The following is a 16,093-nucleotide window of genomic DNA, read 5'->3' as shown; positions in this document are numbered from 1 at the left end:
TTTTTTTTTTTTTTTTTTTTTTTTTTTTTTTTTTTTTTTTTTTTTTTTTTTTTTTTTTTTTTTTTTTTTGGGGAGTTGATTTTGGTACAACAACAGGCTGGACATATGACTTTCAGAGGCACTCCCGAGTTGGAGAAGTGTAATTTGGATAAAAATGGAAGGGACACACCCAGCCCAAGGGACACTCCCCAAGGAGAAGGGGCCAGGGGCTCCCGGGGGAGCTGTCTGCTGGCAGAGGGATGGGCAGAGGCTGATGAAGGAGATGTCACTTGATCCTGGGAAGGAGGGAGGAGGATAAGCCAAGGCGGTGTTGGACAGTGGGAAAGGGGAGAGGCTTCCAAGGCAGAGGAAGCCCAGGGCTGGCCGCAGTGGGTGTGCACCACTTCATTCATTCGTCTTGTGCAAGTTTTTATAGAGGGCCTGTTGCGGAGGGTGCGGTGGTATCCTAGCCTTGGCTCAGTGCACGCGGCAGAGTCCTTGCCGCAATGGATCGTTTTCCCTGGGAGACAGTCGGCGCACGTGCAGAGGCTTGTGTGTCTGAGGAGAAGACGCCGGCATGGAGGCAGGTGGCTGTGGTCCAGGGGCAGCCAGCAGCCCTCCCTTAGGTGGCCACATTTGACTGCAGACCTGGAGGGACCGTGCACATGGGGAGAGACGGTGCAGGTGGGAAGCACAGCAAGGGCCCGAAGACCAGCCAGGAGGTGGGGGAGAGGAAATGGGGCCCCATGGATCCCGGGGGGCTGAGGTGGGACTTCTTGGAGCTCCCAGGAGGGCTGTATGCAGCCCAGCCTTCCTGAAGGATCCGTGCAGAGTGAGCAGAGGAGGGGCAAGAAGTGCGGTGGGGAGGCTGCTGACCCGGGGCAGGAGTGGGCTGAGCAGGGCGGGGCCTGCATAAAATGCAGAAGCTGAGTGAGGGGAACATGGTCCAGGTTTGCAGTCCACTGACATCACGGCAGGAGACGCGGGGATTTATTGTTTTAATTATTGGGGGTGGGTGTTGCAGAGGTCAGGATTCTCTCCTGGACAGAGTTTGGGATGCCTTTTAGACGCCTTGGGGACGGTCAGGGTGCTGCAGGTGCTTCCCAACGCTGAGGTTGTGAGGCTCAGCGGGTGGGAGGAGGGGTGGGCAGAGCTGGAACAGAGGCAGGGCCAGGGTCAAGGGTGGCCTCCCACCCAAGACCAGCACTTGGTTTCCGACCTCGGCTCCTGCACCAGAAGCACTGTCTGCAGAAAGCCTGTCTGTGGCAGGGTGTCTGCGAGTCTCCTCCTGCGAGAGCTTACCGAGGTCCCTTTGGAAGAAATGTCTTGCCTCAGATCTCACCCTCGGGCCTCCTGGCACCACCCAGCAGGGCCCTGGCTCTCGCTCTTGTTCTCTCTCCAGCGAGTGAGTGGCACCTGGCCTGCCCCGAGGGCTTTGAGCTGTTCTGTAATCTCTGGGCTCCAGGATGGGGCACCCCGTGCAGCCATCAGGCTGCTGTTCTGTGTCATATTCGCACACAACCCCTGCGGGGCAGCTGTTCCCATACTTCAGAACTGGGGAGACCCTGCTATGGAGAGTTGAAATCACTGCCCCACCCATGGTCCAACGGTGAGCTTGGTGGGTCCCAAACCAGCCAGTGGCAGTGTGGCCCCCACGGGGAACACTGGGCAGACCCCACCCCTGTGCGTTGTCCGGGTGGGAAGTCCCTCACTGCCGGCTCAGTGTGGGCAGCCGGCTAGCAGTGGTTTCCGGTCGTCAGACTCTGGGCGCTGGGGGTGGCGGTGCCCACGGGGCTGCTCGCTTCTGCCGGCTGCTCACATCCACGGCCACCGGTCCTCTCTCTTGGAATGGTGTTGGTTTTGCTTTTACAAACCGTGAAGGCGCTTTGGTACGGGCTCATCCAGAGCTTCTCAGCCTAGAGCTTGGTTCCCTCCCCGGAGAGGCCCGGGGCTGCGGAGCCCCAGCCGGTGGGCCTCCTCCCGGAAGAGTCCTGTTCTCATCTCCCGTGTGCTTCCCAGCGCCGTGCAGAGCACCGGGTGAGCGGTGCAGAGAGGGCTGCATGAGCTCTTTGGGGCTTCCCCATTACTCTGCACCCCCAGAAGGAAGCAGGCCCTTGGGAGGTGACTGCATGCTGGAGATCAGTAGGGTAGCAGGGCCGACGCGACCAGCCCAGGGGACATTTCCTTCAGTGAGCTCCCCGGGACAGATGGGGAAGGAGTGTGTTGGGCATGCCGTGGCAGGGGGTCAAAGAAGGGAGTCAGGGCCACGGTGCCACCGTGTGCACTGGGCGGGGTGCGGCCACTCCGGTAATTTCATCTGACCCTCTTGCGTCTGGAGAATATCACTCCTGTTTTCAGACACAAAAGCTGGAATTGCTCACAGAGGCAAAAGATGTGCACAACGGAGCTGCTCTTTTAATCCAGGCACGACTCTTTCTCTGCGGGTCACCGTGCTGGGAATGTGGCTCAGTGCTGGACAGCCACGTTAGGACTAGGAATTGGGAGGGGCAGGGTTTTCTGGTCCCAGAGAGGCCGCCCTGCCCATAGGGATGCTGTGAGAGCGAGCGCCCCTGGGTGCCAGCCGGCTCGGAAGTGAAGCAGACCGAAAACAGGAAACTGAGCAGAGGCGTCCTGGCTCAAAGTGGGTCGTGCTGGTTGAACTTGAAACAGACTGTAGCTCTATCTGGGTTACACCCTCAGACTCTGAATGCGTTCTTTTAGGGTTGGGGCTGGCAGGAGTGTGCGTGTGTGTGCGTGTGCGTGTGCGTCCTGGGGGGGGTGTGAGGGCCCACAGATACTTACAGAAAATTTAAAATCTAGAAGACACAGAAAAGCAGGTACGTAGAAATCACCCTTAGACTCACCCGTAAGCAGTGACTACTGTTTGGTGTTTTTGTCTGTGTAAACATGCAGGAGAGAAAAGCTGGGGAAGTACACTGCAGAATGTTTTCCAGGGCCCTGTTTACTCATTTAAAATGTGACTTTTTAATAGCAGCTTTATCGTCTGCCCTCGGCTCAGGCCAGGATCCCAGGGTCCTGCCCTGCATCGGGGCTCCCTGCTCAGCGGGGAGTCCGCTTGCCCCTCTTCCTCTGCCCCTCCCCCCAGCTCGGGGGTGCACATGGGCGCGTGTGCTTGTGCTCTCGCTCGCTCTCTCTCTCTCTCAAACAAATGGATAAAATTTTTAAAAATTTAAAATTTAAGATTAAAAAAATGTCAGCGTTATTGACAGTAAAATGCACACATTTTCAGGGTATAGTTTGGTGAATTTTGATAAATATATGCACCTGCCTAAACATCACCCCATCGAGATACAGGACATTCACATCTGCCCAGAACCTTCTCCAGCTCCTCATCCCTCGCTCTCTGCGCTGCTCTGTCACCAGGGATGGCGCTGACTTCTATCTAACAGAATTTCCTGCAAGAGCGGTGCGCTTGTCTCTGGCTTCTTTGTCTCACTTAATCGTTTTGGGATTCATCATGTATCAGTGGTTGGTTCTTCCTTGTCACAAAGTAATACTGCATTGTATGAGAAATCCCGCGTGTTTCTCCATTCACTCGATGGACTTCGGGACCATTTCCACGGTTTGGCTGTGTGAATAAAGATGCTGACCGTTTGCGTACAGGTCCTTTGGGGGGGGGCATAGGCTTTGCTTTCTCTTGGATGCATAGTTAGGAGTTGAAAGCTAGCATAGGAAAGCACATGACTTAAGACATGATTCTTCTTGGTTGTGCCCTATTTATCACATGAACACTACAAATGTCCTTTTTATTCACTGATGATGTGAAAGGTCCTCAAAATCAGAATCGGATGAAGATTTTCTTCTAAAGATATGTTAGTACAAGGAAACAGGACAATTTATAATTTTGGAATGTGGGAAGACCTCACTAACCAAGATGGAATCCAGAAAAAAATCTAGATTATTTCAATAAATAAAAATCTTAAGAGTTTTTTTGGTCAGACTCCGTAATTTAAAAAATGATGGGAATGGTATTTGCAACAAATATGACAAAGGGTTAAAATTAAGAAAACATTTTGAACATACAAAAATTGATTTGGGGCACCTGGGTGGTGCAGTTAGTTACACGTCTGACCCTTGATTTGCCCCTCATCAGGCTCTGCACCGGGCGTGGAGCGTGCTGAAGATCGTCTCGTCCTCTCCCTCTGCCCTTCCCCACTCCTCGTGTGCATGCATGCGCACACACACACGCTCTCTCTCTCAAAAAAAAAAAAACTGATTTAAAAAATCCACGCAAAGAATACGTACAGACTGTTGACCTAACACAGTTCAAGGGTGGGGGATGGTACTGAAGCCAGAGCAGCAGAGAGAGCGGAGAGCTTGCGAGGGCGTGTGGGCTGCTCTGCTGGCTTGGGAAACTAATCTGGCAATATTTTGACGGTGTTTTTATGAAAGGATATATCATTTGACCCATCAATCTCCTATCTGATGCTTTATCTCAAGGAAGTACACTAGCATCTGAGGGACTGTCTTCCACAGTTTAGAAGGGCTGTCTTGCGTGTGTTTGTGAAGACGCTGCTGACTGTTTGCTTTCTTCTCCTGCCCCGATTTCTTTTTCTTCTCTATGAGTCTGGACTTTTGCATACAGACTCTTACGGAACATAGCTAGCTGGCTTCTGCCCTTGGCACGTATTTCGCGAATGTGTAGATTAGGCCAGAGTGAGGCGCACTTGCTCTTACAGCCTGGGGCTGTCTTCGCAGTTGGAGTGATCTCCACGTCGTGCCTCCCCCTGAGCTCAGGTTCCCCGTTTCCAGCGACATCTGATTCCGCGCCCGAGACAGCCCGCGTCTCCGACGACCGGCCAGCGGCAGCTCCTGCGCTTTGCGCCTGGGCCTGGGTGCCACCCCGCCGGCTGCTGGCTCTCCTGTAGCCTGCCGCCTGTCGCGTCTCACGCCTCTTGTCACCCTTCCCACGCACAGACTGCTTCGGATGCCTTCTGCCACCTCCGGCCTCTGGGCCTCCCTCCCCTTTCCGTCTTTCTCGTTCGCTGTGTCACCTCCTTAGAACGCGACTGTGGTGGCTGAACGGGTTGTGGGATCCCAAGTCTGGAGAGCACCTTGAGCAGCCTTCTAAGGTGCCGCAGGCCCCATGCAGGCAGCCAGCTAGGTGCAGCCAACTGATGCTGTGCTAGAAAGTTCTTCCACATGTGCCGCTCCCCGGCCCCACGGGCGTCCTGCTGCAGGTGCGTGGCCCACACTCAGCCTCCCCGATCCGGCCCCGTGGTTCCCGCCCCACTGGCTGCCTTCCGATTGGCACCACTTCTCTGCAAGATGCTTTTCCTCCTGTTCCCGGGTTCGAATCTTTTTTTTTTTTTTAAACATTTTATTTATTTATTCAAAAGAGATAGAGACAGCCAGGGAGAGAGGGAACACAACAGGGGGAGTGGGAGAGGAAGAAGCAGGCTCATAGCGGAAGAGCCTGATGTGGGGCTCGATCCCACAACGCTGGGATCACGCCCTGAGCCAAAGGCATACGCTCAACCACTGTGCCACCCAGGCGCCCCCCCCCCCGGGTTCGAATCTTACCCTCCTTCCAGGCCCAGCCCGGCTAGTACTTCGCCCTTCAGCAGTCGTCTTCCTTTGAGTTTTGCGTAGCTCTGATTGTTCCTCTCTGCTTTGTGTTCGGTGTTTTGCTTTGTAAATTTTTGAATGTATTTGTCTTCTCTACCCTGCATTCTCTCGGAGGCCAGAATCCAGAATCCCTCATTTAGCAGGAGCCCAACATGGTCAGAAACATTGTAATTTTTCTGAGGTTATTCAAGGTTAACTTTTATTTTTTGCTCTAAAACATGGCCCCAAACATTTTCGTAAAGGGCTAGATAGCAAATATTTTAGGCTTTGGGGGTCACAGTTCCTCAATTCGGCTGTTTTAGCACAAAAGCAGCTACAGACAGTATGTAGATGAATTCACATGGCCGTGTGCCCATAAAACTTTATTTATAAAAGCAGACAGCTGGCTGGATTTGGCCTGCAGCTTGCTGACCCCGCTCTGAGTCGTTATTTGTGAAGAGGGACTAAGCATGTGATGTATTGTAAAAGCAGCTAATCCACATGACTAAAATATTTTGACCTTCAAAACAAGCAAGCAAACAAATCCGGTCATCTGGAAAAACCGATACTGCAATTTGGGAAACACACCCATTTGGGATCTAGTCCCATCATGCACTGGTCTGTAAGCAGAAAGCTCATCTCCCTCTGAGGAATAGCATATCCATTTGCAGACTGGGCTCCAACATCAGAATTGGTCCAGTTCCTTTCTCTCTGACCAGTTTCACACAAACCTGCCCACATCCTCTGAAGTATGAAGTGACTTAAGAACAGAAGGAACGTGTGGAAGTGATGTAGTCTATAGTGGCATATTTTCCATAGGCACTTGATAGAGTGTGTATTGTACTGTTGTTGGGAAACGTGATGGATTCTGTTGGTTGATGATGATGGTGGTTCTTAATATCCTTACTGAGCTGTCTAGTTCTTCTATTGATTGTTGAAGTCTCCAACTATAATTGTGGACTTCTCTATTTTGCCTTGTAGTTCTATAAATTTTTGCTTTATGTATTTTCCTTCTCTGTTGTTTGATGCATACACGTTCAGGATTGCCATGTCTTCATTTGGGGTTCACCCTTTTCCATTATGCAATGTCCATCTCTGTCTCTGGTAGTTTTCTTTGTTCTGCGGACTACTTTATCTGTTAACAAGCCCCTCCCTCCCTTCCTTCCTTTGAGAGAGCACATGTGCGTGCACACACACACACACACACACACACACACACACACACGAGTGGAGGAAGAGGGGTGGAGGGAGAGGGAGAGAGAATCTCAAGCAGACTCTGACCTACGTGCAGAGCCTGACAAGGGGCTCGATCTCGACCCTGAGGTCATGACCTGAGCTGAAATCAGGAGACGCTTAACCTACTGAGCCACCCAGGTGCCCCAACTCCTCTCTTCTGATTAATGTTTGCGTGACAGGTTCTTTTCGATCCTTTAACTTTCTACCCGTTCCATTGTTAGATTTGAAGTGAGTAGACCACATATGGTTGAATCATGTTTTTAAATCTCTGTCTTCTTTTTTCCTCACCATCCTCGCCTCCTGAGCACACAGAAGGCTCAGACTTTGCCCCAGCACATCAGGCCACACTGCTGGGTGCAGGAAGGGGGTGTGCAGCGGCCCACTCCTGGCCTGTCCCATCTGCTCCCTCTTGCACAGGGCTCTGGTGTGTGACGTTGTGTCGTGGAACAGAGCTGTCCCTTGATTGTGACTTGCTTTTGTTTTGGTCCCGTGTCGGGACTCCCGGGTGTCTCTTGGGGTGCTGCGGCGTGGCATGCTCCAAGCATCCTGCCCCCACTGCACTCGCGTGTGTACTCACGCACGTGTGCCAGCCTCATGACACATAGGAGGTCCCTCTCCTGTTGGGTATGAGGCGCTGTGGGCACCCAGGTTCATCCGGGAACTTGGAGCCGTAAAGCTGATTGACGGCAGGCCCTGTTTCTCACCTGAGTCATGACTGTGGAGTAAATTCCGTCTGAGCAGGTCGTGACAGGCACGGAAGGGCGTACAGAACAGATCTGACAAGGGGGAAAACAGAGGGCAGGGCCCTTTCCGCTGTCCCTGGCTGGCTCTGCCCACATGGCTGCAGTGCTGGTGATCTCGCTGGCATTGCCTGCGACTTTGCTGGAATGTGGTGGCCATTCGGTCCTCACCTTTATCGGAGGCTTGACTGCCTGTCAACACAAGTCACCCTCCCTGTGAAAGGAAGCACGGGGAACTGTACCCCTTGTCGGCAAAGCACTCCCAACTTCCAGCTGAGATGTAGTTGCAACATTTCAGACCATATTTGGAAAGGACTTTATTACATGAGAACATTTCTCTGAGTTTGTAATAATGGTAATATTTGAACTAGTACCACTGGCCCTTGAAACGGCTTGCTTTATTGTTATTAGAAGATGTCGCCGCGAGCTTACACACGCAGAGGCGCGTCCGAGTCGGGCTGAGGTCTGACTGGGCGAGTGGGGGAGACTTGTGGCAGCCACACGTTGTGGCTCACGTGAGCTGTGTTCTAAGGATTCTTTAGAAAACGTACAGAACGTCACAAAATGACCTGCCCTAGTGTAGTAGTTATAATGATATTCTTAGAAACGGAAATTAAGTCCTTCGAAACTAAAGGTGCTCGGACACAGTGGGCCGCACTTGCTCCTTGATTATTGTTTAAAAAAAAGTCTTTTCACCAATTTCTGAATGGTTTGTGGCTGTTCATGTGCACCCCTTGTGGCCTGACTCGGGCCCTGCGGTTGTGGGGGGCCCTTCGGGACCAGGAGCGGGCGGGGCAGGGCCAGCCGAGAGGAGCATGTTTTGGTCGATTCCCCGAAGTTAATTCTGGGCCTGCCCCTCAGCGTCTGCGGCTCGGACGAGTTGTCTGACTTCCCAGAGAAGCGGAGCTGTGTGCGGTCTCCTGTTGAGTCCGCCTGGAAGGCGAGGATCGTACCTACACTCGCGTCATTGTGAGGATTATCTGCACTTACAAATTTAGCACAGACCTGCACTCGCAGCGGCCGGTATCGTCGCTGCTGTTACCACGCGCACACGGCGCGACAGCACCAGGCCCCTGTGAGGCGACGCCCCGTGGGGACACGCAGGCCCATCCTCAGGGAGCTGTGACCCAGCAGGGGGGCAGAAGAACGGCTGGGCGTGCGTGTGCGTGTGCGCAGTGATCGCGGACAGGGCAGGTGCGCCGGCGGCGGGGGCTCTGGGGAGGCGGTGTTAGGCCGGAAAGTGGGGGAGACCCTGGTGAGGCAGGTAGCCGGGTGTGTGTGTGCACGTGTGTGTGTGTCTGGTGGTCTGTTGGAGGGACAGGGGCGTCTCCATGTGAGTGTGAGTAGAACTTCACATCCCAAGCAAGTGACGTGTGGGTCACGCACATAAACCTGTAAGCCACTGAAACCCGGTAAATTGATTCCGTGCTACTTTGGAATTCGTATCATGTAGGATAAGTGCTAGAATTTATTGTCCGTGAAGAGGCGCGGCCGGAGTGAGTATCCTGTCCTGAGATTGGTTTATGTCGTGTTTAATAGCGTAAAATAAAAATACCAAGGAAGTGTTGGAAGCGTGTGTTTCTTTCCCTCGTTTGGTTGCGCGCGTGCCTCTCCCGCATTTCCCTGTGTTTTGAACTGGCTCAGCGTTCACAGCACTGCCACAGCTGACGCTGCTCAGATTCGGTTCTAAACTTCAGCAGCATTACCGGAACCAGACGAGCTGTCCGCATCCTGACGACGCCGGACGGACGGGCCACTTCGCGTCCCAGGCCCAGGGAGGACGAGAGGGAGAGAACGCCTGTAGCAGACCGCGTGTGTGTCCCTCACACGGGTGTGATTTCTAGCTCGTACTCATGCTGTTTCTTCAAACCCAGCGCTGCTCTGGGCGCTCCTTGCGCAGAAACTGGCGGTGACCGTCGGGGGTCATGACCCGCCACCCCGTCTCCCCATTGTACTCTTTGAACACAAGTGGCTCTTCCTCTACGTGGACTGTTATTCTTTATAAATAGTCTTGCTCTGGGAGTAACACGCGCCTTCCGCGGAGGGTCTGTTGTCGTTAATACCAGCATCTCTTCAGCTCCGTGTTTATGACCAACTTTGCCTGAACATCTGTTTCTCGAAACCTGTAATATCTGCAGAGGGTAATAAACACGGTTTCTGCCGGATTCCAGATCAAGTCTTTCCAGGCCCGGAAATCACTGAAACCGTAGTGACTTGAGGAGAGACAACAGCCGGGAGGGGGTTTCCAGTGTCCGCCGAGGTGTGTGCAGGGCCCCTGCCTTGGGGGGACCGGGTGAAGGTGCGTCTGGACGAGCCTGGCACTGCCCCCTGCACACCTGTGAGGTCGCGTGTGGCGCGGTCGGCTCGTGTGATGCAACGTGTGTCTTCAGCCCCGAAGACCGGCTCGGCGCGCTGCTTGGGCCAAGCCCATGATGGGAAGCCAACTCTCGGGGCGTCACGACCCACCTGGCAGGTCGTAGACACCTTCTCCGATGCCGGTTGTTGAGTTGCTGCGTGGCAGTGAGCTCACGTGTCCCCAGGACGCGTCTGTGACATCGATCCCCGAGTCCAGTGTTGCAGGCCCCAGGACAGTGTGTCCTTTGTGAAAACTTCTCTGGCGGCCTAGCAACACATTCTTGGGACCATCAGTGTGAGGAGACAGGAGAATGTTGTCGTGGAAGTTCTGAGGAAGCCGTCCTGAGGGGCTCAGTTTTCTTGATGGTTTTGTGGAAGAGCCTGTCACCCTCTGAAGCACGAGGCTGAGACCAAGTCCAGGGCTGGGGAGCAGGCGGACAGTGAGGGCCGGAGGTCGGGGTCGTGCTCAGCAGCAGGGCCTGCTCTACCAGGAGCACGGGCGGGGGGGGGCAGTGCTGCCTCCAGCCCCTCCCCCAGCTGTGTGCTCACACGTGCACGCACATGCATGCACATGCCCACACACGCTTATACACGCTCACATGCATACAGTGCCCACACACGCATACATGCACACGTGCTCGCGCGCACACATGTTCACACATGCACACACATACACACATGCACGTGCTCGCACACACGCACACATATGCTCGTGCACACACACTCACATGCACACTGTAGTGCCCGCTCACACGCACAGGTGCCCACACATGCTCATGCATACATGCACACACAACCTCGCACACACATGCACACACACGCACACATGCATACGTGCACACGTGCTCGCACACACGCATACATGTACACGTGCTCGTGCACACGTGCTCACAAACGCTCACATGCACACACGTGCTCACACACACTTTCACACACACATGCACACACGCACTCACAATGCATATGTGCACACGTGCTCGCACACACACGTGCTCACACACACGCTCACACACACACATGCACACACACAGCTCAGAGAGTTCCCACGGGGCCTTTGGAGCAGGAACAATGGGCAGGGCTGTGCTGGCGGACAGGCTCCTGGGAGGGGATCAGGTGGCCCTTGGGACATTTGACGCATCCATTTTGATCTCTCTAATCTTGTGAGGAGACCCCCCCATGGCACCCCATTCAAACCCACCCGCGAAGGCAGGGCTCCGGCAGCTGTGTGAACCGTCTCTGAACTGGGAAGTGCTGGGGCCCCCGGCACCTTGGCGGCTGTGGACTCCTGTGTGATCTGACCTGAGCGTGCAAGGGGCTGGTGCCAGCCCACTTGCTTTTTCCCCGCAGCCCTATCAGGGTGGCTGTGGGCCCCCCAGGAGCACGGACAGGGAGGCCTGTCATGTGGTTGTGGACAGCCGCCAGCAGCCAGGTCACGTCGTGCCCCGCGACTGTCCTGTCCGGGGGGGGGTGGCGGTCACCCAGATGGACTTCCTCTTCCAGCTCAGGAAGTTTTAAAAATCACCCCTAAAAAGATCATTTCAGCGTAGTGATTGAGCACCGTAGAGAGGTTTAGGAACGGTTCCAGGAACGCCGTGACATCGCTGCATGGCTGTTTCAGGGTTTGGCTGAACTTCGGATGCGATCTCGAGTTGTGCTGGAGGCCTCCGGGCTCTCGTGTTCCAGCGGTCCTGCTGTGTGTTTGCCCCACCGGGGTGGCGTGCGGGCACCGGGACGAGTCGGAGGAGGTCTGCCAGGAAGCGGGTGGGGGAGGGTCTTGGACTGCTCCCCATCCCCGGCCTGGGGTGTTGATTAGCCTGCGTGAGGAGTGGCGGGATGTCCGCACACGGTCCCAACTCGGTGGGAGAAGCCACAAAAGATTGGGACAAAGCAGTGCCTCGTCCACATTTGCGTCCTTCGTGCCCTTAGGGAGGGGGGGTGCATGTGTGGGGGGTACAGTCGGGCTGGGAGCCTCCTCAACACAGGGAAGAGGTCAGGCCCGGCTCCTGGGTAGCTGGGCACGAGAGCATGAGGATGGAACGCTCTTCACTGGCTGGGGAGCAGCAGGGAAGGAAGTTTCCGGAAAGGGGCTGCAAACTAGGAAAGATGGGTTTCTGTTTAGAAGGTTGGGTGTGGGGCACCTGTGGGGCATATGTGCGCATACAGGAGACCCCGCTTTCCCCTGTGCCCCCAAGACCGGCCTTGGTTTCCTTCTGTTTTCTGTGTAAAGAACAGGTTGCTAAGCACAGTGACCCCCCAGGGCAATATTCTCTGCCAAGGACGGTGCCCCCAGGAGACGCTGGCTGACGTCCGGCAGTGTTGGGGGTACCCCCGGCACTTGTGGCTGGAGCCCAGGGATGCTGCTCAAACCCAACAGTGGCCGGGGTGGCTGCACCACGAAGAGGTGCCCACGGCTCCGTTGAGAAGCCGCAGTCTCAGGGAGTTCGGTGATTTCCAGCATCTTTCTGTCCTCGGAGAAACCGTCTATTCCAGAAGCGTACTTCACTACAAGGTTTTTAGGAGGTGTGAGGTTGTTACTTTTATAAAGTGACAGGTGACGCCCGGGAGCCTCGGCCACTGCTCCCTCTGCAGACAGGCCGCGATGGGCTCCAAGAAGGCAGTGATGGGGAGTAAGATGCGAGGCGATTTCACCGGAAAGATGCTTGGGGTGCGTCAGCAAGGAAAGCGCAGATTCTGGCCCAGGTCGGCAGGACTGCGCCCCTGGGTGGGGAGGGAGCTGCAGGGGACAGGCCAGGCTGCAGGACGGACCAGCCTGTGCCCTGGGCCCCCGCGTCCTTGTCTGCTGAGTCCTGTCCAACAACGTGGCCACCAGCCAGGTCTAGAGCGGCCTGGAAGTAACCTCTCCTCACGGCAGGACTTCTGACCTCTCATCTCACGGCAGGCTCCTTTCCAGAAGACCGTTCTGTTCTTCCCAGTCTCACATGCGGTGCGAGGTGGTGCAGGATGCAGGCAGACATTAGAGAAATGCTCGCATCGCGTAGAAAATGGAAGTGCCCCCAAATTCCCACCGCTAACTCTTTGCGAGACACTCCTCTGTTTCGTGTACACGCACCGACGTACTGTGGTTCCCGCTTGTGCCCGCCGTGCTTCCCGGAGGCTCCTCCAGGCCGGCTGGAGGCGGCTGGCCGTCACAGGGCGGTTGCACGTTGCCCCTGGAGGACCGTGGGCGGTCCCCACGGCCACCCCCAGACCCCGACCCCGGAGGAGAGCGACGGCAACCGGGTACCGTGTCCTGTGTCCTGCGGGGACGTGCTGTCTGACTTCTCAGATTCGCGGTGGAGTTCTTCGCCTGCTAACGAGAGAGGACAGTTCTGAAGATCAGGGCCTCTGCTCCCGATTTGCAAACGTGTGGTGAGCTAGGAGAGGAGTGCCCGGCCGAAGGCTGCTCCTCGGCTGAGCGCGGAGGAGGGGACGGGAGCCGCGGGGAGACAGAACAGGAAAGGACCCTTCCCACCCTTGATCTTACTTAACTTCCTGAAATCCCTCGTCTGATGCTGTCATCCTCGCACACAGTCGTGAAATGCAGCTCAGCTCGCGGCTGAGGTGCTAACGGGCGGGCCGGGTCCAGACTGCCTGTCCCCGTCTGTGCCCCTGTCCCCCCAACCTGCTTCCTGTGTCCCCCGAGGGGCAGCCCAGGCCAGACCCACACCCTGTCCCTCACTTTCCTCAGTGAAGCGTGCAGGCAATAGGGACTTTGGCCTCCCCGCTGGTCTCGGTCCGTCTTTAGGAAACACGGTTCTGTGCCTTCCTGCGTGTCCCGTGCAGAAGCCGCACACGTGTGAGGTAACATCCTGCTCACAGGTGCTTGTCTCGATCGCACCCAAGGAACAGGACGCTTTGGGTAGGCTGACTGTAGCGGAAGACACGGAGGTTCACCCCAAAGCCCCTCCCTGTGTCGTGTCCCTTGTCCCGTCCCCCAGGAGCAGACCCGTGTCAACCCGGGCCTCCCTCTGCCCAGAGCCCCCTGAGCTCCAGCTCCCCTGAGTGGGAGCTGCATCAGCCACCAAGTCACAAGCCCTGCGTCCCTACGTCCCGTCCTTCCATCCCTGTCCCTCCCTCGGCTCCTGCTTCTCTCCCAGGCTACCTTCTGTGCGGCTTGTCCTGGCCTCCTTGCGGTCTCTGCTCAGACTCTGAGCCCTTCCCCCCACCTCCAGCCCTGCGCTGCGCCCCCTCCTCTGCCCTGTCACCCCAACATCACCTCCACGCACTCCGTCTGTGATGGTTCCCTGGAAGTTGTAGGAGGGCAGAGCAGGGGCTGCGGTGGGAACGGGGTCCGGTGTCCGGTGGGTACCCGCGCGAGCTGGGGCTGCGGGGGTCTCGGTGTGGCCCGTCATGGCTGTGTGCGACGTAATGGCTCATGAGCCTGCGTGCGGGACTCGAGGGGATGCTCAGGCCCTAGTGAGCAGGGCGCGGGGCGGCATCGTGACGTCACACGCGTCCTCCTTCGGTTCTTCAAGTCTGTCAAACCGACAGGCAAGATTGGGATTATCAATTTGCAGACTGTCTTGCATGGGCCATCCTGTGAGTCACGTGTCACTTCCCCGCATTTCATGACGTCAGATAACGACTGTCTTCGTGTCTTGTGCAGCTCCTTGTGCCAGCGGTCGTCTTGGTACTGAGAAGCCGGTCACTCCTAGTTACTGTGCACACTTAGCGTATCGTGACATCCTCGGCTGTTCCTTATCAGACAGGCCCCGCTGTAAGGACTAGCCAGGCCTGCGGGAGAGCCTGCCGTTTGTTCTCGGTGGTCTGCGGTCACCATGTGAGCGTGTGATCCCATGTGGGGGAATCCCTGACTCATCCTGCAGTGCTCCTGAGCCCCTGCCCAATGCCCCAGACACACACCTGGCAGCCCCTCCCGCAGGAGACAGGGCGGAGGGCCAGGAAACGTTGGTGTGGACTCAGCGGGACTCGAAGGACGGGCAGGCCAGCGCCCCACGAAACGAGGAGGGTGTGGGGAGGCAGGCTGTGGGACGGGAGCTGGTGGCAGGGAGCCCGCGTGGCTGCCCTGAGCAGAGGCTGCTACAGCGGGGAGAAGGGAGAGCCACAGCTTCTGGCTGAGGGAGGGAGAAGGCAGGGCGCCCTGGAGGGAGGCCTCGCGGAGAGGTTTTGCCGAGGGCAGGGTGCCGCACGGCAGGGCCCGGAGCCGCCCCTCCCCGGCCTCTGACCCCTGGTGCGCCGGAGCCCACGCTGCCCTCTGAGGCCACCTCTGGTTCCTCAGCCAGAGTATCTCTGTCCCTTGCTCCTGACCATTCTGACCCCCCTGGAGACTGTCCCCTCCCAGCCTTCCAAGGCTCCTTCGAGGCCCACGCCCATCTAGAGGCTGCCTTCCCGGGTTTACAACTTGACCTCTGCAGGCAGTGACTTCCAGACGATGTCAAGTTGCTGAAATGCCACAGCAGTGGTTTTCTGGGGGCTGTTACCAAAATAGAGCCCTTTAGCTCGATGGCAGGCCTTACAGCAGCCTGGGACCAGACCACAAATTATAATGCTGTTCTATGTAAAACAGATCGTAGATCCTAACAACAGTTTGCGGACAGCCTTCCAGAATGTAGCCTGTGCAGACGGGGGCTTGCGGTCCTGGGTCTCCGCTACCCAACCCCCCCAGCCGTGTTCGACCCCGGCTTGCTTCTGCCATCCGGGCAGCTCCGTGGAGTGGCTTCCTCTGGGTTTCCCGCAATGGACATCAGCTGCTGTCCGCCCCCAGGCCCATGCAGACCTTCTCCTCCCACTCTGACTGGAGCCCCCAGACCTTTCCAGAGCCCCCGCCCACCCCTGGCCTCCGCCTCAGTGGGGCCCTGGCTCCCTGGGGCACATGCGGCAGCCCTGGGTCCTGCCTGTCCCACGGCTCATCCTGTGCTTCCTCCCCACTTGGATTCCTGAGTCAGAATGAGGACACACACTGTGCCTTGAACATCTTTCCCCAAATGCAGCACAGTGGCTGGCCTGGAAAAGTCAGCCGAGCAGATCACTGGAAAAGTTGGCAGTCTACATTTGGATAAAACATCCCCTCTTCTGGGGCGCCTGGGTGGCACAGCGGTTAAGCGCCTGCCTTTGGCTCAGGGCGTGATCCCGGCGTTATGGGATCGAGCCCCACATCAGGCTCCTCTGCTATGAGCCTGCTTCTTCCTCTCCCACTCCCCCTGCTTGTGTTCCCTCTCTCGCTGGCTGTCTCTATCTCTGTCAAATAAATAAAT

At 56.3% G+C, this 16,093-nt stretch overlaps 1 protein-coding gene across 2 annotated transcripts in view; it reads left to right on the top strand.

Moving 5' to 3' along the window:
- Positions 1-406: 406 nt before the first annotated feature.
- CERK (ceramide kinase) overlaps positions 407-16,093 on the top strand; it is a 58,067-nt gene continuing 42,380 nt past the window's right edge. Inside the window, exon 1 of one of the 2 annotated variants that reach the window (XM_019803343.2) lies at positions 407-663. In XM_019803343.2, coding sequence (XP_019658902.1) covers positions 645-663 — 19 coding nt within the window. In that variant the 5' untranslated portion in view covers positions 407-644. Of the gene's footprint in view, positions 664-2,671; positions 2,817-16,093 lie in introns of those variants that run through there. The other variant, XM_011229402.3, reaches the window with a different exon arrangement.

The sequence above is a fragment of the Ailuropoda melanoleuca genome, chromosome 15 (assembly GCF_002007445.2).
Source record: "Ailuropoda melanoleuca isolate Jingjing chromosome 15, ASM200744v2, whole genome shotgun sequence".
NCBI classification, from domain to species: Eukaryota; Metazoa; Chordata; class Mammalia; order Carnivora; family Ursidae; genus Ailuropoda; species Ailuropoda melanoleuca.
This window is presented reverse-complemented; position numbering and strand designations above follow the sequence as displayed.